The sequence below is a fragment of the Kogia breviceps genome, chromosome 14 (genome assembly GCF_026419965.1).
Source record: "Kogia breviceps isolate mKogBre1 chromosome 14, mKogBre1 haplotype 1, whole genome shotgun sequence".
NCBI lineage: Eukaryota > Metazoa > Chordata > Mammalia > Artiodactyla > Physeteridae > Kogia > Kogia breviceps.
Genome location: NC_081323.1, coordinates 52,291,427 through 52,315,151, shown reverse-complemented (window position 1 = coordinate 52,315,151; position 23,725 = coordinate 52,291,427). Strand labels below are relative to the sequence as shown.

Below are 23,725 nucleotides of genomic sequence, written 5' to 3'. Positions count from 1 at the left end.
TGGACCGCCTGGTGGTGGGCATGACACATCCCCGGGAATGGCGTCATCCAAACGCTCGAGGGATGACACAGCCCCCCGTGGAATGATGCCGCTTCCTGCAGTCCCGCAGGCCTGGCTGGTCTGGGGTTTGTCTCGCAACCTCCAGGTGGGCGTGTGGACACTGAAACAGACACCCCCATTAACTAGCTCTCAGCCTCCAGGGACTGAATTCATCCATCTACCCAATACTCTTTAAGCACCTACTATGTGCTCAATACTCTTTAAGCACCTACTATGTGCTGAATACTCTTCTAGACACTACAGAAACAGCAGAGAACCAAAGAAATAAAACCTCGTGCCCTCCGGTGTGGGGAAAGGCAATATCTACCAGCGAGTGGAAGTGCTATGGAGGAAGAAGAAGCAGGGAAAGGAGGTGGGGCTCTAGGGTTTTTCCATTTTTACTGACGTAGAATTGATATACAATAAAACTGACCTATTTTAGATATATAGTCTGGTGAGCTGACAGTTGTAAACATGCGTGTATCCACCACTCCAGACAAGTTATAGACATTTCTATCCATCCTGTAAAGTTCCCACATGCACCTTTGCAGTCAATCCCCAACTCCCACCCCACTTCCCATCTAGAAAGCTGCTGGTCAGTCTTCCTTCACTATGGATTGGATTTGTCCTTTCTGGTGTTCACACAAGTGAAATCTGGCTTCTTTCACTCAGCGTAACACATTTGTGATTCATCCATGACTCTTGCGTGTTAGTTCCTTGTAATCGCTGAGCATCCCATGGTATGGCTGTCCATGTTTTGTTTATTCATCCAACTTATTGACGGTCATCTGGGTTGTTTCCACTTTTTGGCTATTACGAATAAACCTGCTATGGATATTCAGTACAACTCTTTGTGTGCACATATATTTTCATTGCTCTTGGGTAAATACCTGGGAGTGGAATTGCTGGGTCTAGTAGGAAGTGTATGTGTAACTTTATTAAAAGTGAGAATTGTGCTTTTAAATAGGGTGGTGAGGGCAAGCTTCACCAGGTGACATTTCAGCAGAGGCCGGAAAGAGGTGAGGGGAGCCTTGTGGGTGTCTGCAGGGAAGAGTCTTCTAGGCAGAGGGAAGTGAGGGGTGGTGTGTCTGAAGAAAGGCGTGGCGGCCAATGTATTGGGATCAGGGTGAGTGAGGCGGAGAGGCCTAGGAGGTGAGGTCAGTGCGTAACAGGGCTGGATGGTGTCTGGCCTTGTAGGTCATGGTGAGGACATTGGCTTTTACTTTGAGAACCCACGGGAGGGTTCTGAGCAGAGTGGGACAGGATTGGGCTTGTATTTTAACAACCCCCTTCCCAGATTTCCAAGTGGAGAATGGGCTGCAGGACAGGGAGCAGGGAGGCCAGCAAGAAGGCTACTGCAATAGTCCTGGTGGGACATGCAGGAGCTGACTGGGGTTAAGGTGGCAGAGGGTGAGGAGTGTCAGATTCTGGGTCTACTCTGAAGGTGGAGCCACAGTGGAAGCATTGGATATGGGAGGTGAGGGAAATAAGGACATGAAGGATGGCTTGGCGCTGAGGTGGCCTTTAGGAGCTGAGAGTTACTGCCAGTCAACAGCCAGCAAGGAAATTTGTAACTCAGGCCAGCAACCCCAAGGAACTGGACTCTGCAGATCACCTGAATGAACTTGGAAGACCCTGTGCCTCTGCAATGGAACACAGCCCAGCTGACAGCTTGGTTCAGCCTGGTGAGACCCTGAGCAGAGAACCCAGCTGTGCCATGCCCAGACTCTGATCCACAGAAACTGTAAGATGTTGCTTTCTGTCACTAAGTTTGTGAGAACGTTTTACTCAGCAATAGGTGACTAATACAGACATCCTAGGATCCTACAGTGTCAGAGCTCAAGAGGTCCTTGGCAACCACTGAGTCCAACCTCCTCTGCTACAGATGGGGAAACTGGGGCCCAGACAGTAGCTAGGCCTCGAAGCCTGGTCCCTGCAGGGAGGAAGTGTCAGACAGAAGCTGCCCCAGAGCTGGAGGCCCTGCCAGGACCAGCCCCTCATCTCCTAGGAGGCTGCGGTACCAGCTCCTCTGCCAACCCCTCTTCCGTCTGGGCACTGGCCTCCTAGAGAGCTGGCTTCTGGCCACCCACTGAATACCCTCAGCTCCCGGGCCGCAAGCTCAGGCAGGTTCCCCATCAGGCCAGGCCCAGTGACCAGGAGGGAGGAGCACCCTCACCCCGAGCAGAGCAGGGCCCAAGGGCATAAGAGCCAGGCGTGAATCTGAGAGCCCCTGGGAGAGGGGCAAAGCACAGGCTTAGGTCAGAGGGACCGCAGCTAGAATCCCAGCTCTGCCATTCACGGGCTGTAAGACTCTGGCCACGGGAAACCCCTTTGCTGAGCTGCAGTGTCCGATCCGTGAAATGGGAGCAGGAATGCCTTCCTCCAGATGGCCAGTGAGCTCAGGTACATGAAACTGTTAGTGGGAGCTCCGTAAATGCACAAATGCACGTCCCCAACCTCTTCCTTCCTATGGGTCTCAGTTTCCCCATCTGTTAAGTGATCTCATGCCTTAGACGTGTTTGGGGGGCCCTTTTAGCTCTAACAGTTGACCATCTTAGGGTTCAAATTCTGGCTCTGCTTCTTATCAGCTGTGTGACCTTGGATAAGTCACTTAAGCTCTCTCAGCCCCAGTTTTTTAACTTGTAAAATGGGCTATTAATAATACATATCATTACCTGAGAGACACAGGTCAGATACCTAGGCTAGTGTCTCAGAAAATGTCAGCTGGTTTTATTATTGTCATCATTATCAGCGTTCTAAGCATGTGAGTTTAGGTGGTGTCAGCTCACAGGGGCAATAGGGCAGAGCCTCCCAGGGTGGGGGTAGTTTGGTTTCCTTGGCGGTTAATGTTTGTGGGCTGGGCCTACAAACATTTTTGGGAAAATAAAACTAGTTCTTTTCCCCCAGCCCTCTGGCCCTGCACCCATCTTGAACCAAGCCTTGGGAAACAAAAATATGCATTTATTTCTCTTCCCAGTTCTGAGAACCACCTCTTGCTTTTCTCTAGAGGAACACCAGTAGCTTGTGCAAACACCTGGATGGAGGTGGAGATGTGTGTCATAGACACAAACTGGGGTGGGCATCACCACGAGGTCCCCACTGGCCATGTTTGAATTATGCGCGCTGTCCTCTGACCGCAGCTCATTCTCAGGTGCTTCCAGACACCTGACTGCAGGCTGGGCAGGTCAGAGTCTCTCCCAGGAATTTGAAACTTGACTGGAGGGCACATAGGCAGAGCTCCTCCCATAAATCCACTGCCAGGCCTTTGGTTAGTTGCTTTCTGGTGTTTGTCACCCAACTTCACCTTGGCCAACATGGTGACTGGGGGCACAGAGCATTGTGACGTGTTGAGGGCTGACTGTGGGATGGGGCAGTAACCCTCTGGTCTACGCAGGAAGCAGTTGGTTGCTTCTTCCCGGAAAGAGCACTGGACTCGAAGTCTGTTTCTCCACAACTTTCTGGCTGTGTGACCTTAGGCAAATCACTCAGCCTCTCTGTGTGGTCCAGTGGGATGGGACCACAGGGGACCTCAATGAGCAGATGGGGAAACTGAGGACCAGGAAGAGGAGGGAGGGGTTTTACTTAAAGCCACACAGCAAGTTTAGGACAGACCCTGGAGAGCTCCTGGGTCCCCCAAATGCCAGCCCTGGGGATGGGACAGTCCCTGGAGTAGGAAGCTTGTCTCTAATTAGTGGCAGGGCTTGTTTCCCCCAGGTGAACCTCAGGGCCCCAAGCACTTTACAGATCACAAATTCCTTTCCCAACCAGTTGTACCATTTGGTCAAGCAATATTATCAATGTCACATTCAGGGGCTGAGCAAACAGAGCCCAGCGAGCCCCGAGACAGACTTGTCCAACGTCACACCACAAGTTCATGGCAGTTTGAGCCAGATCTGAAAAGCCTGTGCTTTTTGCTCTAAATCAGTGTTCCCCAAGCTGGTATTGGGGATGCACTGGGGGTAGTGGTTAATGAGCTCCCCGTAAGACTTTTTAAGTTGCTTGCTTTCATTTTGACATTAACCCTAAAAAAGTAACTTGAATATATCATGAATCATCTGCATGACCACAGGTGAGTCCTATCTGAGATTGTATTTGGATTTGGGGTCACACTGGCATCAAAGAATAACATTTATTGAGAAGTAACCATGGGCTGGGTACTGTGTTTTGTACTTTTCATGTAGTATTCATTGAACCCTCACAACAACCCTATAAGATAGGTATTATTATTATCCCCATTTCACAGAGGAAGTTGAGGCACAGAGGGGTTAAATAATTCGCAACAAGGTCAACAGCGAGTATGGGGTGCAGCCAAGATTGGAACCCAGGCTGACTTTGGAGCCTGTGATCTTGACCACAATGCTTTACCACTGTAACCAGCTCCGAGTGGTGAGTAAAGGCAGGTCTGGCCTTGATATGTAAAATGAATTCCTGCCTAGTGAAGGCCATGTGATGCAGAGGTAGAGGGTGGGAAGGAAGTTTTGCCATGGGTAAATTAGAGCCAAGTGGTGGGAGAATAAAGTCAGCAGCACACAAAGTTGGGTGGAAGTGTGTGACGAACCCAAAAGAAATGGCAGCACAATTGAGTGTCCCACATTCACACTGCTAGTGACAATTCAGGTTTAGCAAAGCAACATTGTCCATATCACTAAATTAATATTGTTACATTGATGCTGTGACAACATAACTTAGTGTTTAGGGCTTAAGAGACATGATTCCTGAGTTCAAATCCATCTTCCTCCTTGCCTAGTCCTCAGACTATGGGCAAGTCACTCAACCTCTCTGAGCCTCAGTTTTCTCATCTCTAAAATGGAACTATAATAGCACTCGAAAGACTGCTGGTTCCCTATGCAATTCCCTTCTCTTCCTTTTCTTTGTTGACCAAACCCTGATTTTATTCCTGGTAGCAACGTACCCAGCCAAAACACTACATTCCTAGTCTCTCTTGCAGCTACCTGTAGCTAACAAGTGGAAGTTGTTAAGTGAGGTTTGTTGGAAATATCCTTAGAAGATGCTGATGCAGCTGAGAAGAAAACAAATTTGCCCTTTTTTCTCTTCCTACATGGAACTCAGGCATTAAGGCTGGAGCCCCAGCAGCCATCTTGGATCAAAAAGGACCTGGAGGATGAAACCATATATGGTAAGGATGAAACAACATGAAGCTGGAAGGAACCTGAGACATTGGTGACACCATGGAGGCTGCACAAGCCCTGGCCCAGAATGATCTTTTCAGACTTCCTTTTAAAAATGAACTTTTTTTTTTGAAAGAACAGTTTTAGGTTTACAGGATTATTGCAAAGATAATACAGAGACTTCCTATATACCCCACACCCAGTTTCCCTTATTATTAACATCTTATATTAGTATAGTACATTTGTCACCATTAATGAACCAATATTGTTACATTATTATTAACTAGAAAGTCCATTCTTCATTCAGATTTCCTCAGTTTTCCCCAAATGTCCCTTTTCTATTCCAGGATCCCATCTAGGACACCACATTACATTTAGTCATCATGTCCCCTTAGGCTCCTCTTGGCTGTCAAAGTTTCTCAGACTTTTCTTGTTTCTGATGACCTTGACAGTTTTGAGGAATACTGGTCAGGTATTTTGTAAAATGTCCCTCAGTTGGGATTTGTCTGATGATTTTCTTATAGTTGGACTGGGTGATGTGCTTGGGGAGGGAGGACACAGACATGAAGTGGCAGCCTCCTCATGTTCTGTCAAGGGCAGATACTGTCAACATGACTTAGTGTGGAGGTGAGTTTTGATCACTGTCAGATTCTCTCGGTAAAGTTACTCCTTTCCCCCTCTTTCTATGCTGTGCTTTTTGGATTAAGGTCACTTTGCACAGCCCACACTCAAGAAGTGGGGAGTTGGTTTCCCTCCTTAAGGGTGGAGTATCTACATAGATTATTCAGAATTCTTAGGAGAGTTATCTCTTCTATTTGTTTATTTACTTATTTATATCAGTATGGGCTCATGGATATTTGTTTTACTCTTTGGGGTGTAATCCAGTAAAACTTTATTTTTTTTGCTCAAATTGTTCCACCTTTGGACCTTGGGATCCCATTCTGTTGGTTCCCCAGACTTCTCGACATGAGAATAAAACAAACTGAGGTAGATTTTTAACAACAATGGTCTCAAATTCCTCCCATTCCTCCATGCTCATGCCTTTGCAATGTGACTTTATAGCTTCTGGCATCAAGACCTGACCCTCTCTCCATCCCTGGAGTCTGGGCTGGGCCAAGTGACTTGTTTTGGCCAATGGGAAGAGGTCAAAGCATGAAAGGGGCTTATGCATTGGGGCTGCTGCACCCAGGACCCTAAGACCACCATGTGAGCAAGCAGCGCTAGCCTGTGGAGGAAAAGAGGCTGTGTGGCCTAGTCACCTCCACTACCCTTGCCTTCAGCCAGGCGGCAGGCACGTGCGGGAGGCCTTCGACCATAGCTGACTGCAGATGGATGACAGACCCAGAGCTGAGCCATCCCCACTGAGCCCAGGCCACACTGTCCACCCACAGGGTAATGAGCACATCAGTGGTCAGTTTAAGCCACTAGCTTGTGGGATAGTTTGTTATGAAGCAAAAACTAACTGCTACACAAGCCACTTTCTTTTGCCAATCCGTTGAGTTTTCTGTTACATGAAGTCAAGCCTCATTCTAAAAGGATTCAGTATTTACTTCCTAGGGTGGTTGTGGGACTTCAATGAGTGAGGCAGGGACAGTACATGTAATAGTACCTCGGTAGATTAATAGTAATAATAATAATAAGAATAATTATGTAATTATATTCTATTTCTATAAGATATACAATATAACCATTATGGTTATATAGTAGTTATTATTATTAGTTTTGTAGTGTGTTAGTATTTAATTAGTAACTTTGTTTCAGATTATAGTTGTTTGAAGACTGTAAGCTTCAGGACCTGAGACCTCGTTTTGTGAGCAGACAAGAGTCAGTAATTTTCTGTCCATGCCTCCAGCCCAAGACCACCAGGAGCACACCAGTGGTGGTTAAACACGGCGGCTTTATCACCCACTGCAGGGAGGGAGTGCATGCCAAGGGGAACCCAGGTGTCTCAGTAAGAGTGTGTCAGAGAAGGCTTATCATAGGATTTGGGCTTGTGTGAAGTGATTTTGAGGAGAGTTTAGGGAAGTGAGGTTTTTCTCTCGATTGGATGCTGTCAGGAAGTAGGAGTCATTACAGGCTTGGGATCTTGATAATCTTCTCTAAAGAGAAGGTCGGCTAGAGCCAGGCTAACTCTGGTAAGTGGTGAAGAAGCAGCAGTCACTGTGTCAGGCGGGGTAGGGGCAGAGTGTCTCAGCAAAATGTTTGGTCATTCTGCCTGAGACATGATTACAAGTAGTCTTGGTTTTGTCTTGAGTCATCAGTGCACCTTGTCTGTCGCTGGTGTTCCGTGAAACTGTTTATGTTCGGTGAGACATCAGCTGTCACCTGTGAGTGTCAGGCCAGTCTGCAGCAACGTGACCACCATCCATGCCAGCTCCTGGATGGCAGGGCTGCGTTTCTCCTTCTCAGCTTAAGTCAGCACTGGTGAGTCTGGGAGGATTCCTTCCCCCTTTTAAAGATGTCAAGTTGAGCAAAAGTTCACTCCTGCTCAAACCGGACAGCTATTTTTAGGCACTTTTCTTCTCCCAGAAGTTTTCCTCTCCCACTTACATATTATATTAACACTACCTTAACCGTATAGTTATAGTATTAATTGTACATAAATGAATTATATAACTAATAAGATAATAGTAATAATAATATTTATCATGTGCTTGCTATGTGTCAGGTACTGTTCCAAGAATTTTGTATCTATTCGTTTAAGGATTCTTTTTTTTTTTTTTTGCGGTATGCGGGCCTCTCACTGTTGTGGCCTCTCCCGTTGCGGAGCACAGGCTCCGGACGCGCAGGCTCAGAGGCCATGGCTCACGGGCCCAGCCGCTCCATGGCATGTGGGATCTTCCCAGACCGGGGTATGAACCCGTGTCCTCTGCATCGGCAGGCGGACTCTCAACCACTGCGCCACCAGGGAAGCCCTCATTTAAGGATTCTTAACCAGGGGTCTTACCACAGTCCATGGATGGAATTTATCTTCATTCATGTTTAATTAAATTCAGCACTTTTGGGCTTCCCTGGTGGCACAATGGTTGAGGATCTGCCTGCCAATGCAGGGGACACAGGTTCAAGCCCTGGTCTGGGAAGATCCCACATGCCGCGGAGCAACTAGGCCTGTGAGCCACAACTACTGAGCCTGTGCGTCTGGAGCCTGCGCTCTGCAACAAGAGAGGCCGCGACAGTGAGAGGCCCGTGCACAGCGATGAAGAGTGGCCCCCGCTCGCCGCAACTAGAGAAAGCCCTCGCACAGAAACGAAGACCCAATACAGCTAAAAATAAATTTAAAAAAATCAGCACTTTCTTAAGTTATGAACATAGAGACAAGCCACAGTGGTATTAGGGCCTAGAACTTTGTCACCATTAGAAACCATGGTTACTTTCATATCCTATCAGTGGTTTCAGATAGCTCAGAATGTTGTTCACATCCACCATTACTTTGAAATTGCAGTACTAATGACATCCACCACTAGATAGTGCAATAAGTGTTTTTTTAATTAAAAAATTCTATATTGGAGTATAGTTGATTTACAATGTTGTGTTAACTTCAGGTGTACAGCAAAGTGATTCATTTATACAAATAGATATATCCATTCTTTTTTAGATTCTTTTCCTATATAGGTTATTATAGAATACTGAGAAGAGTTCCCTGTGCTATACAGTAGGTCCTTGTTGATAACCTGTTTTATATATAGTAGTATATATATGTTAATCTCAAACTCCTAATTTATCACTCAGCCCCATAATAAGTGTTAACAAAGAATCATATATAATACTATGCCACAATTGTGTTCTTTAAAAATATTTTGATAACCACAATTTTAATAAATTTGTTTCCTTCAAAATCTGATGCATTTTATTTCAAGCATTTGAAAACATCATTCTGAGAAGTGCTCCTCGGCTAGATCCAATGGTATCCATGACAAAACAGATGTGAGGAGCCCTGTGCATTGATTAAATCTTCCAGTGACACCCCCCCCCCCATGAGCAGGTATTATTACCAGCATGTTACAGAGGCGATATGAGGCACAGAGAGGTTGTACAGTTTGCTTGAGGTCACGCAGATATCAAGTTGTAGTGCATCATTTAATCTGAGAGCTGTGTTTACAGCCTATGGTCTGCTGTGAGCTTGTTCTCTGTGTTATGCACATGCATGTGAATGTCCCTAGGCAGGTGTCATGCGTGTGGTTGCACGGATCTCCGTTTCTGTACGTGGGTGTGTGTAGTGCCTATAGAAAAGGGAACCACAAACACCTGTCCACTCGGGGCCCTCTGTCTGACTTCTGGGATCACTTGGATTAATGGCATCTCCACGTCCCTTGGGCCCTGGCAACTGAAGGGCTGGGTTGGGGAAGGACAGTGGGGCCAGGCTCGGGGGAAGGGGCAGCAGGTGAAGGTGGGGTAGGAGGGCAAGCATAACCCCAGGGCTCAGCCTCTGGCCTGAGTCTAGACATGTAACCTGGGCACAGCCTGGGGGGAGGGGAATTTGGAGGAAAGAGGAGGCAGTTCCCATCGTGAGCCCTTCTCTTAGGCACTTGTGACTGAAGGCTATCTGGGACCACAATCTCTGTGCCAGGCTGCCTGTGGGGAAGTGGCAGTGCTGTTGGGAACTGGAAAGGAAAACCACACTCTTGGAGGCTCCTCGGCTCTCAATACCCCAGTCTAACACTACTTCACTGCTGATGCCACACTGGGTTTTCCACACATTAAGCAGTTCTGTGACACCAGCTGGGTGTGTTCTACAGTTTAACTCAATTCTGACACTACCTGGAATTAGTGTCAGATCCTGCAAGCGTGCCCTCCCTCCACTTCAGACACGAGTCTCAAGTTCAGGTTGTCACCTGTGCTTCTGACAGACCAGCTATCAATCGGAGTTTCCCAAGAGCCCCTCCTCAGGTTTCATTAATTTGCCAGAGCAAACTCACAGAACTCAGGGAACCAGTTTACCTACTAGATCACAAGTTTATTGTAAAAAGATAAAACTTAGGAACAGCCAGATGGAAGAGATGCGGAGGGCAAGGCATGTGGAAGGGGGGTGTGGAGCTCCCATGCCCTGCCTGGGTCCCCACTCTCCCTGCACCTCCATGTGTTCTCCAGCCCAGAAGCTCTCTGAGCCCCATCCTTTTGGGTTTTTATGGCAGCCTCATTACACAGGCACAGTTGATTAACTCACTGGTTGTTTGTTGGTGATAACCTCCAGCCTGTCTTCACTCCAAGGGTTTAGAACTGTGTGCCAGAAACAGAATGAAGACCAAATCTATATATTTCTTATTATAAATCACAATATCATAGTAGTCTAGTAAAGCCTGCCCCCTAACCACACAGGGGTCCTGGGGTTCATAGCCTGAGGAGACTGAATCCCCAGAGGGGTCTTTTGATGTGAGCCATCTGAGCCACAGAGCTAAAGGCTCTTCCCACCCCATGGCCCATGGAATAGGAGTCCATCAGAAGGGGCCCTTTAATATTCTCCCTGAATATCTCTCCCTGCTCCTCAGCTGTACCTCTCAATATATCTTTCCCCAAATGCCAAGTCTAGTTAATTGCTTTCATCCCCAATGTTAAATGATATCAATAACAATAATACATATATCACATGGATTATTTGTGGTCATCATTTGCTAATCCTCATACTTGTGCCACACTGGATCAATGATTATAGCTCTGTGATGTGCTTTCTAAGGAGTTGGGGCAGAATGGAAAAAAATCACAGCAAGTCACCTCATCTCATTTTCTCATTTAAAGAACAGAGACAGTTACTTGCAGAATTTGTGAGGATTAAAAGAAATATCTGTATTTCCTTAATTCTATATGGTAGCCTCTATGTCTACCCAATGCTATGTCTGAGGAAATTTGGGCAGAAAGAGAAAATAACAACTTGTATCTTATCTAATAACTTAAAAAAAGAACAGCTTTACTGAAGTAAAACTGACATGATGAATTACACGTATTTAAAGCAAAGCATTTGGTAAGTTTTAACATACGTATATACCCGTGAAACCACCGTAGTCAAGATAATGAACCATATCCATCACCTATAAACGTTTCCATGTGTGTCATTTAGAGCAGGGGCTCTGGGAGTTCCCATTTGTCTGTGATTTTCAGAAGGATCATTCTCTTGTTTCAATGCTCTGCTGTAGTCTTAACCGTCTTGACAACGGTATATTTGAACTTGTGTTTTGTAAGTGAAGTCTGATGGGACGGTGGCTCATGTGGCCACGCAGGAGATATGTGTGCATTAGTTCCTTGCTACCTTATTAGTATATGAGTTTGTGATGCCTGCTTCATGGCTTCTGTAACAAGCTTATTTTGTATGTAGGGCTGCACGCTCAGAAGGGCTCCTCTCTTGTTTTAATGCTCTGCTGTCACATCTTGAAATTCTTAATAATTGTCATCTTGAAATTTTTAATTTTATCTTTGAACCTGTGTATTGGAAGTGAAGTCCAGTGGGCAATGGATCTTGTGTGTGAGCAGGAGAGATACAGGCGATATGGGTGTTCACCATTCACATACAGTGTTCACAGTGCCCCATGAGCATAGCACTCTGGTGAACCCACAATGCATGGACATTCAGCGAGACTCCAAATGAGTACAAGAGAAGCATGTTATATCTATGGTAAGGAGTGGCACAGCCCAAAGAGGCCATGCTTTCTGTTCAAACTAGAAGTTTCTTAGGTCACAGAAAAAAGGTAATGGTGTTCCAAGAAACAAGGACAATCAAGGAAACTTAACATATCCTTTCTTAGTCATGTTACTTCCCTGTTTTAGCCAATCACTTACACTGAAAATGATGACATAGAAGGAAGGGGAAACATAGGACACCCCGTACTTCCCTTTCCTTTCAGCCTTCCTTATTCATTAGTAAGTAGGAAGTAGGGAGTGTTGGTAAAATGTGTGAATATCAAGAAGTGAAATAAAAGCAATTCAGGGCTTCCCTGGTGGCGCAATGTTAAGAATCCACCCGCCAATGAAGGCGACATGGGTTTGAGCCCTGGTCCGGGAAGATCCCACGTGACATGGAGCAACTAAGCCTGCGCTCTAGAGCCCGCGAGCCACAACTACTGAGCCCGCGTACCACAACTACTGAAGCCTGCGCACCTAGAGCCCATGCTCTGCAACAAGAGAAGCCACCGAGATGAGAAGCCCACATTCTGCAGTGAAGAGTAGCCCCCGCTCGCCTCAACTAGGAAGACCCAATGCAGCCAAAGATAAATAAATTAAATTAAAAAAGCAATTCAGTTGGTTTGGTGCAGCATTTCCACTATCCTGGTAAGAATGTATGAGCTATGAAATACCAATGGTGTAGTTTCAGTGATTCCACATATGAGTTAAATGCTCTTATATTGCATTTAAAACTGTCATTGCACAATATAAACATGAATGGTAAAATCCATGTTAATAATTTAAAATTAATTTTTCTTAGAACAACATTTAGTAGTAAATAAAAAACACCATGACAAGTTGAGAGAGACTAGAAGAGAGGAAACAGCTTTATATTTCAGTACTCCTACTGGCACGTTTTTCCTGCTTTTTGAAAAGGGGGCCCACATTTTCATTTTGCATTGGTCCCTGCAAATTATGTTGTTGGCCTGGTTTGGAAAGCTTGCTGTCAGGACGCTTCCTCTCAGAACGCAGCTGCCATGCTGGGAGTAAGCCCAAGCCATGTGGAAAGGGCACGTGTAGGTGCTCCAGTCAACAGTCCTGACCAAGCCCAGACTTTGGGGCATCCCAGCACAGGTGACAGAAATACAGCCTTCAGATGATTCCACTCCTACCTCTCCTAGCCCTCCCCCTGCCCCACCTCAACTTCCAGACACCTCCATCCATCTGGGTCTTCCAGCTGAGACCCAGCCTTCATGGAGTAGAGACAAGCCACCCCTGCAGTACCCTGTCTGAGTTCCTGATCTACAGAATCCATGAACAAAATAAAACACATGGTTGTTATGTTTCGCCAGAGTTTAGGGTAGTTTGATGTGCAGAAATAAATGTATTCTAGTTTATTCATTCGGGTTGATTCCAATCTTTTGTTAACACAAATGAATCTGCAATGAATAACTGTGATAGTTTATGTATATTTAGGGCAGATTCCTAGAAATGAGGATTACTCTGTCAAAGGGTAAAATGCATACACACTTTTGTTAGCTATTGCCAAATTCCTCTCTAAACAGCCTTCTTTTTGTTTACAGTATATTTGTACATGTATAATTCCCCTTCCCCACATACCTACAGAGAGACATACATAGAGAAAAATGCATAAAGGTACAGCTTGATGAATTCTTGATGAAACTAAACACATGTGTAACCCTCACCAGGTCAAGAAACAAACATTCCTAGCAACCTAAAAGCTTCCCTAGTCTCCCTTCCCAGTGAATACACCCTTCCGTGGTATGAATTTACCATTATTTATCCAATTTCCTTTTGGTATTTCCCGTTAGGGGCTAATACAGTCTATGCTCCTTGGCTTTTATTATAGTCATCAGAACCTGTTGCACAGATGTCAGGTTTGTTAGATCCTCCTCTATGGTTCTGCCATTCTGTTGGGTTATTGTTCTCAAACTAGGTTCCTGTGGAACCCTGGGGTTCTTTCTCAAATGACAGGAAAAAGAACAAATGCATGGATTGGCTCTTCTCAGGGCAAAAATTTCCCTAAAACCTTTGGGGTTCGTCGGCTACCAAGTTTTAGCAATGAAAGATGTTCAAGAAACAGGAAATAATGGGAAGACCCAGCAATGCCATGGGCTACTGCTGAGAAAAATAGAGGTCATCATCTATGGAGAAGTCTTTTGCATTGGGATAGGGTCTTTTACGTACAGTAGATAGATCTTCTCTAATCTTCAAAAGCCTTGGCGGAATAGATATTGTGACCCCTCTTTTACTGGGAGTGAAAACCCAGGCTCTGAGAAGGGAAGTAACTTGCTCAAGGTTCATTGTTCACATTGGAGGATGGGAAAACCTATAGGCTCTGGGCTCCCCAACGGCCCTGGCTTCCTTCGGTTTAGACCACATCTTTGTGTCCTCTTCTCAGTCTGGCACCCAAGGGCTCCGCCTCCTCTACCTCTTTCAGAGCTCTGGCCTCTTCCTTCCCCTTCCTGAATGTTCTCAAGCTTTTCCCTGAGCCAGCCCCTGGGCCTTTGCACATGCTGCTCCCTCTGCCTGGAACCCTCTTTTTCCTCTTCCCCTAACTTCTCCTCGTCCTTCAAGGACGCCTTTCCTTAGTTGGTATCCTTGCTCCAATAGCACTGTATAGTCCCCCTGTCACTGTCACTGTGCTTTTCATTGTTTGGTTAATGAATTTCTGTCTCCTCCCACCCACCCCAGACTGTAAGCACCTTAGAGCAGGCGTCTGTCTGTCTTGTTCATGGCTGTGTGCACAGAGCCTAGCAGAGTTGCTGGCACATAGTAGGCACTCAACATTTGCTGAGGGAAGGGACCATCTTACTTGAGTCTCCTGGCAACCCTGTGAGCAAGCAGGGCTGGGCTGCTCGCTCCCATTTTACAGATGAGGAGAGTGAAGCCCAGAGAGGGAAGGGTCCAGTCCCCTGTGATTTGTGGACACAACCAGGCCTGGGTGACTGTGGTCCTGACACCTCTCCCAGACCGAGGGGTGGGGCCTCAGCCAGCCAGGGGGGCTTCCAGGGCTCCTGTAGCCCTCCCTTGTTTCCCAGATTGGAAGTGACAAGTGTGACCCTCCCCTGCCCAGGACCTGGTGGGTGGGGTGGGGGTGGTGCGTGGGTGCAGCGGGAGGTGGGATCAGAGCGGCGAGAAGGCCGAGGAGGTAGACAAGGAAGAAAGCTAAGTCCTACTTGCAGAAGAGTTGGGGGTGGCAGAGCTGTGGTCACGTTCTGAAGCCAGGGCAGGGGGGTCAGGAAGTCAGAAGCAGGAAGGAAGCTCCTATCCCTGCCCCAGGAGGATCCAGAGGACTCAACGGCCTTTACCTTCCAGTGTGTTTCAAGCACTGGCCAGCTTGGACTCAACAATTGCTTATGTATGTATTTATTTTCCTTTAATCTCGGTCACAGGGAACATAAGACTCTGGAGCAGGTGATTTGGGTCCAAAACCACCTCTGAAACCCCTCACTGTGTGACTTTGGCCAAGTATCTTGGCTTCTCTGGACCTCCATTTCCCCATCTGTAAAAGGGGGAGATGATAATAGTACATATCCCATGCGGTCATTATAGGGCTTCCCCAGATATCCTAAGGGAAGTTCTTCGTGGGGTGCCTGGCATAGAGAAATAATTGGAGATAACATCACAGAGAACTTACTATGTACAGGCCCAGTACGAGGGCCCTTACAATTTACTAAGCCTTCATGTGGATTTTGGAGGCTCCAGCATGATCCTTGAAAGGGGCAGAAGTGGGACTTGGACCTAGGTCTCTACAGAACCAGAGGGCTAAACCAAAGAACCATGTTACTTAGAGAGAGCAGCTGCTGCATGCTGGGCCCTGCATTCTGTTCCATAGGGCAATAAAGGTCAAGTGGAAATGGACAGTTCTTCCAGGACAACTGATGGCCATCTGGGACCCTTTCTTCAGAAGGAATACTTCAGGCCCGAAGCCTCTGCACTCCAGTTTAAGAACCCCTGGAGCAGGAGTGGAGATGGAGAGGGGCTGAGCTAGGCGGTGAAGAGTCCTCCTTGTAGGCTGAGCTCAGGGTACTTGGGAGCCACTGAAGGCTCTAGGCAGAGGAAGTGACATGATTGTAGGCCAGGAGGGAGCAAACCTGGAGATGGGGCTCTATCGGGAGGCTGCTGGGATCTTCCAGGCAAAACATGAGGCTGGGGTGAGAGGGCAGGTGCTGAAGGGGAAGCAGTGCCGGATGTCCTGTTCCCTTCCTGCCAGCTGGGAAATGTCACCTTTGGGTACAGCTTGCCCTGCTCCCAGAGAAGGAAGCTGTGGTGGAGGATGGCAGAGCCACCCACCAGACATAGACGGCTCAACTCCAAACATACACAAAAGAGAAATATTTAACTTACTGAGTTTTGGGGTCTTTCTGCTACAGCAGCTTAGCCTGTACCAGAACTCACTGTGCGACCTCAGGCAAAGCACTTTACTTCTCTGAGCCTCAGTTTCCACATTTGTAAAACGGGGGCAATAATAGAACCCACTAGGATTCAGAAGTGGTGTGTGTAGAACTAACACGGAGGAGCCATGCAGTTAATGCCACTTATCCCCACACAAGCCCCTGGCTGGCCCCTAACTCCCATTTAGCCCGGTGGCAAGACTTTTATTTTCTCTTCCTCCTTCTGACTCCCTTGGTGGCACAGGCTCGGGGCAGTGGACACAACAGACATTAGACCCAGGGTCTGGATGACTTTCAGACAGAGGTGATCCCTCTCCTGAATTTTACAGATTAGGAAACTGAGGTCCAGAGAGGGGCAGGAATTTGCCCTAGGTCCACAGCGACACGGGCAGAGTGGTGCTGGATCCAGTCCTTTGTGGGCACCGGGGTGGGGAGTTGATTTCCGAAATAGCTGTCGGGGGTATCTTTTCCCACCACTCTCCCCTGGCTCACTGGCTCAGTGGCATCACTCTCCCACACTAGCCTCCTTATGGTTCCTCACAACTACCTCAGGGACCTTGCACATGCTGTTCCCTCCAGTGGGCCTATTCTTCCCCCTGCTCCTCACCTGGCTGTCTCTTTCTCTCCTTTAGTCCTCAATTTAAGTGTCCCTCTTCAGAGAGTCTTTCCCTGATCACCCTGCCTCTGAAATCTTTTATCTGTAACTCCTGTTTATTTTCTTCACTTACAATATATTAATTAGTTAATTTAGTTAAATTAAAAAATTTTTTTTTTTATTTTGGCGAGTCTCCCTCTGGCCTGTTAAGCTCTATGATTTCAGGACTGTGGCCATCTGTCTGTCTCATTTGCTGCTCCCTCCCCATCACCGAGGCAGGCCTTGGCCCAGGCAGGTAGGTCCTCAGTACATCCTTGCCATGTGAATGAATGAATACATGTATGAACGAATAAATACATGAGTTAATGTGCCAGGCCTGGATGTCCACCACTGCACTGAATTTGCGCGACTTCCCCATGACTAGATTACAGTTTCTGCATTGTGCAGACGAGGAAAGTGAGGCTCAGAGAGGTCCCACAGCGGAGGGTGGGAATGTGTTGGATGCTAAAGGCCATTGGACTTCCCTGCCCTCAGGACACAGGCAACAGCAGCTCACAGGCCACATTACACGTAATCTAACACAAGAAAGAAACACGTTTTTGCTGGATGTGTCCTGGACCAGATTCCATTCTCAGAAGGGCTGCTCCATCAAAAGATGCTGATGCTGCTGTTGCCAAGGCAACACTGTTAACTTTCCGAAGCATCTTCAATGAGAGAGGTGAAGGCCCAGATGGACACTGAGGGGGGGAAAGTCTGGAAAAAGGGATCAAATCACCCAGCCAGCAGGACAAACCATCCTGATGCTGACTTATCCCCTGTCCCCTGCAAAGGGCCACCTCCTACCCCACCCATGATTGTTGTCTCTGGGCTGTGCTCAGTGAACCCTCTCCCCCAGTGTGGCAACTGCCTTTGCTGAGAACGTGCAGACATCACGGGAACAATGCATTCTGCCTGCCTGGCTCCATCGGGACCTACCAGGTGCCAGTGGGAAAGACAGATTACTCTTGGAAAACTTTCCAGAAAGTTCCTTCAGCCCTTGATATAGGTGGAGGGGACACCACTCCAGCATTTTTGTGGTAGGTGCCAAGGTGCCTCCAGAGAGCTCTCGACGAGGGAGGCAGCTGACAGGTGCAAGTGCACTGGGGGTGGTGACTGGCTGTGCCGCTCAGATGAAACTCTTTCCCTCTCTGAGCTCTAATTTCTTTATTACTAAAATGGGGGAACGCTGGACTGATGCAGGGAGAGGGGACAAGGATTCTACATAGGAACCTGCAGATGTAGTTATCTCAGAAGCCAGTTCCTGCAAGCGGTGGCCTCCAGGACACCCATCCAAGGCCAAGACCTCGCCAACCAGGCCCCCTAGGGCCTTGTGCACCCAGAATCCTTTAGCTGTTCATGTCTGCAGCCACGGTGAGTCAGCGTTGCTCTCTTTTAGATGTTTGCAGGCGCTCCATCCTTATTGCACAGATGAGAACTGGAGGCTTAGAGGGGGCAGGGGCTCTGCTCCAGCGACAGAGCCTGGACTGCGAACCAGGGTCTGACACCTCTGGGCAGAACACCGCAGTGTCCTTGATAGTCTGGGGGCAAACCAGGGATTAGCTGGAGCCTGAGGGGCAGGCCTTGGGGGCAGGGAGGCTAGGAGAAGGGGAAGAGATGGAGATAAGAGAGATGGGAGTCTGAGAGATGGAAAGAGAAAAAGGGAACCTCTGTTCTTGCCTGCCCAGCATCCCTGCTTCCTAAAGTGGCTCCTCAGTTTCCCCAAGGCCAGTCCACACGACTTGGAGGGAACTAACTCCACCCCCTGGTTCCAGGCATGATAGTGTGACCCAGGTCTGGTCAACCAGAATCACAGTGTTAAGCGCAGGGATGGACACAGGACCAGTCTTGGCTGGAAAGAATCCTGCCTTTGCTGGAATCCCTGGGACAGGGGAGCTTTCTTTCTGAAGGATGCTAAGCAGGCAGGACACAAGCCTGGGGCTGCTGGAGCCATCTTTCAGGAGAGAACCTGACTGAGAATGAGGTCAGCATGGTGGATGGCAGGCCTGAGAGGTGGGGAGGGCCATCACTTGAGCACCTGGATCGAACCACATTTGAATCTGTCCTTAGACTCCCTGTATGTGAGTCAATCCATTCCTCAGGATAAGGTTTCTATCCCTTGCACTTGAGAGTCCTGGCACAGAGAAGGAAGGAAAGTAAGAAGGAAGGATGAATTTTTTTTTTTTTTTTGCGGTACGCGGGCCTCTCACTGCTGTGGCCTCTCCCGTTGCGGAGCACAGGCTCCGGACTCGCAGGCTCAGCGGCCATGGCTCACGGGCCCAGCCGCTCCGTGGCATGTGGGATCTTCCCGGACCGGGGCACGAACCCGTGTCCCCTGCATCGGCAGGCGGACTCCCAACCACTGCGCCACCAGGGAAGCCCATGGATGAATATTTTAAAGAACAGATGTGTGAGGGTTACCCAAATCGGCTTCTTGGTCTTCTTAGACAACTGGAGTGCAGACAGGGATTTGGGCCTTCACCCCACCCAGAGGAGTTCTGTTCCTGGAGCACACAGCATTGCCTATACACTTGTAGTATAAAAATAAATGCTGTAGATACAAAAATAAAATGCTTACCTTCCCTGGGTCCAGAAGAAGGGGTGGCATGCACTAGGGGGCTGATTTCTCCACCCAATTCACCTCTTTGGGAACTAACATTTATTAGGCACCTGTTTCATGCCAGGCTCTGTTAAGAAGTTGCAATACAAGGTCTCATTTCCTCCTGCCCCAGCACAGCAAGGAGAGAATATCACCATCTCCATTTCACAGACCAGATGATTGAGGCCTTGAGAGACTGAGCCACTGGTTTCAAGTTCAAGAGCTGGAGCAGGTCTGTCTGACTCCAAAGTCCTGCCAACAGCACCACACTGCACACCGTAGACACTAAATAAAGGTTTGCTGAGCAAATGCTGGATAAGGCTGTGTCAGCCTTCTGGGCAGCCACCTGCCCCTACGTACTTTTCCCTCCTGCCTGAAGTCACCATTAGCAACTACATCCTTTGGTTTCCCTGAAGGAGATCAGCATTAATCTGTGCTGGGTTTAATCAGTGGCTTGGCCGAGGTTGGACTCAGGGGCGGGGGCAGAGCCCAGTGGGGTGAAGATGCCCCATTTCCACCATGCAGCCTTATCCAGGAGAAAAACCTGAAGACAGAGGCGCAACCTGGCAGTAGGGCAGGTCGGTCGTGGGCTGGGCCCGGGTGTTGGCTGAGGATGACAGGACCTTGGTGGCCTCATCAGGTCTGAGGAGGGTGACACAGTAATGGGACTGGGTGGCAGAGTGGCTGTGGCCCCTCTCTGAAAGAAGCTCATGAGGAGCCCCTGGTCTCCCAGACTCAGCAAAGGCCCAGTCTCCATGGACCCTTAGCTGTAGCATCGCTGTTGGACAAGGCAAGAGGAGGCTAGGGGCTCTGGCTTGGAGGCAGAAGGGATCTGGACCCAGCGATTGGTGTCCTGTTCGAGGCAGAGTGGGCCCCAAGAGCCTCTGAACTTGAGCTGGTATGAGCTGGGGTCACAGGGAGTGCTGAGGGCAGCCCCCAGACAGAGATCTGGCTTCCTACGGACAGAGAAGCCTTGGAGCACAGACAGGAAACTTAGTTCTAGACCCGTCTTCAGCGACGGTGTATCTGTTTTAACCCAAAGTTTCCTTCCAGTTGTTTTTAGAGGCTGAGAATGTCACTGTGGCCCTCGTAGCTAGAAATGGTGAAAGCAGCTGGGGGTGGGGATAGTGACCTGGGGTTTCAACTCATGACGTTCGAGGACCAGCTTTTTCCAAGGGTATCCGCAGCCCTGAGAGATGCTCTGGGATAATCAGGGCCCATTTTCAAATAAATACATTTGGGGAAAGCTGCCTACTCTAGCCCTTTCACGGGCAGTCACTAAGCACGTGATCACACTAATGGCTCTGACAAGGCCTGCAGCTAAGAATGCCTGTTCACATTGATTTAACCTGGTGTTTCCCTCCCTCACTTGACCACAGGTACTTTTAGAGGGGAGTCCTAGTTACTCTCTCTGGAATATATTCTAGGACATTCAAGGGGTAAAGGAATCCCTCTTAGATCTCCTGGAGCCCCTGAGAAACCACGTCTGAGCTTTAGATGCTGGAGCCTAGGAGTGGTGGACAATGTGGGTGGAAATAACTCCCGTTATAGGGTGGATGCAGCTCCTTCAGTCCTGAACAGAAAGTTCAAGGACATCTCAAGGCTGAGAAAGCTTGGAACAAGAGGTGGCCTTCCCAACAACCCAGGGACAGACTCTGGGCCTCCATCTGGGCAGTTTCCTGCCTGTAAATACCTTCCCGACTGTCTCACATCCCACCATTAGTCGTGTATTCTCTTGAGGAGCCCAGTTAAATCTGTTCTCAGCTCATCCAGGGTACTGTGACCCTCAAGCTGGCCGGAGGGCCCTGCAGGAGGCAGGAGAGAAGAGGAAATGGGGACAATGCAGAGGCAGGAACCCCCAAACACCCACCATTTCACAACTTGAGGGAAAAAGGGAGGGAGGTGACTCTTCTGGACTCCTGGAGTGAGGAGGGCTGGCTCAGGGGACCCAGGGTGTCCAGGACAAGGTCCTGGCATTGTGTCCTGTGTCTGGGTCCAGCTTGTTCAGAGGATACCACATCCAGGTCCTCCTGTGAGACCAGCCTCCAGGCGTGGCTGCTCCTTAGATGTCTGTGGGACGCACCATCATGCGAGTAGAACGCAGTGAGTAGCTGGGGCCTTGGAAGTAGTGCCAGCGGATGCCGTTGAGCTTGCGCACGTGGTGGCGGGCCGGGTAGTAGATGCCATTGAGGTTTGAGAGGCCGCAGGCATCAAACCACCATCCTGGTGGAGGGGGAGTTAGAGGCTTTGGGGAGGTGGGGGCCCAGCCAGTGGGGTGAGGGCAGCCCCCTACCCCAAAGATGAATCGGGGCTGGTGGCTCCTCTGGGAAGCCAGCTCGCTGGAGACGGGGCTGGGTGGGAACGGGCATTGGCTGGTGGGGGAGGGAGGCTCCCAGACCCTCTGCTCAGTATGGGGCCTCCAGAGGCAGTGCACTCATGTCTGTCTCTCTGTGTCTCCCTGTCTCTCTTTGCTCTCCCTCATCCTACCTTTCTGGGTCTCTCTGTCTTTCACACACTTTGTCCATCTGTCTTTCTGTGGGCTGCGTTTCTCTCTCCATCTTTCCCTCTGTACTTCCCTCTGTCCCCGTGTAGCTCTGTGCTCAGCACTCTGTCTGTCCATCCTGATGTCTCTCTCATCTCCATCTGTCCCTGTCTCTGTGTCTCTGGAGGTCTCCTCTGACCTCTGTCCTTCCCGTGCTGTCTCTCACTCCTCATCTCCCACTCTCTGATGTCTCTCCACACAGAAAACGCTGCCTAAGCCAGAGTTGGTGGGCAGCTACCCCGCTGCCCTCCACCCAGGTCTCCCTCCTCCGGATCCTGCTCGGTCCAGGAGGAGGGCTGGGGAGGAAGTCTCAGGCCTGGGGTTGGGGCAGATTAAGCATTGTACCCCCCTAGGGTGCACCCTGGGCCCCACTCTCAGTACTTCTCAGAGGTCTCAGAGGAGAACTGGTGATGCCAGCTTTAGGAGGAGGTGACACCTTGGAGGGGACCTCAAGGACCCTGTCGGGGGGAAAGTATGGATGAGGCACAGCCAGGCCAGCCCGTGGGTGAGCGAGACCCTGACCTGCACCCACTTCTTGATGGCACCTGGCTGCACAGGGACCCAAGTGGGGAGGGGATGGGGATATTCAGCCAGGCGTGCCTGTGGGGAGGTGGGGCTTCACCCCGCCCCGCACCCACCTCCGGACAGCATCTGGGCGCACTTGCAGAGGCAGTTGTCGTTGTCTGCGTCGCGGGTGCTGAAGTTGGTGCCCTGCAGGACCAGGCTGCTCTGGCGCCCCGCCGAGCCGCTGTACCCACTCAGAGAAAGCCTGGAGGCCACCCGGAGGTGGTGATGGGAGAGGGGTCCAGAGTCAGGTCGGGGGTGGTTGCGGAAGGGGTTCCCCTCCGGTTGTGCTGAGGCATCTCCCCTCCCTGTCTGCTGCCTGCAGGGACAGAGCACCCACCGCGTGCCAGGCCTCCCTCAGCTGGCTGAACCTAAGTCTTGGCCGGTTGTGAGAATGATCATGCCAATAATAATAACGAGGATCATGGCTAACATTTTGTTGAACATCTACTATGTGCCAGGCATTGTTTAAAGCACTTTACATGGGTTAATTCATTCTCATTTAATCTTCAAAATACCTTAGTATTCCCATTTTACAGAAGAGGAAACAGAGTTCCCAAGAGCCACAGGAGCCTGCCTGAGATCTCAGAACAAATGAGAGTGAGAGACAGACCCCAGCCCCATTTGGCCTGACTTGGGAGCTGTGTGCATTACCTTCCCGGCTGACCATCCGGCAACCCCAGCCCTGTCACACCTCCTCACACCCACCCACGCCCTCCAGGAAGCCTTCCTTGACCACACCAGCCCACATCGATCAGGGCCCTGAGGCACCCCCAGCCCTGCGACTTCCACCCCTGCAGCCAGCTGGGGAGGGTTTCTATTTCTCGGTCAGGCTACGAGGCCCTGGCGGGCACATCCAGGCCTGTGTGGTGATTATGACCACAAGTTCTGGGGGTAAAAGGCCTGGATTCAAATCCCAGCTTGTGCCGCTCGTCAGCTGTGTGGCCTTGGGCAGATTGCTTCGCCTCTCAGCTTCAGTTTCTTCATCTGGTAAAACGGTAATGATAGTATATTAACCGCCATTGTGATGGGATGACCTCGGCGTGTGACAGGTGCAGGGCAGCACTGGCACACGGTTAAGTGCCTGGCACGTTTGGTGCTTGTTGATTCGTCCCGTCCCGTCCCTGTGTTCCCAGTACGTGTGCATGCCTGGCACAGGCTTCCACTGAGCCTGGCAGGAGAGAGTGTTGGGGGCTTGTAGCAGGGCAGGGG

At 49.3% G+C, this 23,725-nt stretch overlaps 1 protein-coding gene across 2 annotated transcripts in view; it reads right to left on the bottom strand.

The window, feature by feature from the left end:
• Positions 1-19,452: 19,452 nt before the first annotated feature.
• Positions 19,453-23,725, bottom strand: part of ANGPT4 (angiopoietin 4) — a 41,862-nt gene continuing 37,589 nt past the window's right edge. The window contains exons 8-9 of one of the 2 annotated variants that reach the window (XM_059037563.2): positions 22,588-22,718; positions 19,453-21,630 (exon numbers count right to left, since the gene is read on the bottom strand). In XM_059037563.2, coding sequence (XP_058893546.1) covers positions 21,470-21,630; positions 22,588-22,718 — 292 coding nt within the window. In that variant the 3' untranslated portion in view covers positions 19,453-21,469. Of the gene's footprint in view, positions 21,631-22,587; positions 22,719-23,000; positions 23,501-23,725 lie in introns of those variants that run through there. The other variant, XM_067013357.1, reaches the window with a different exon arrangement.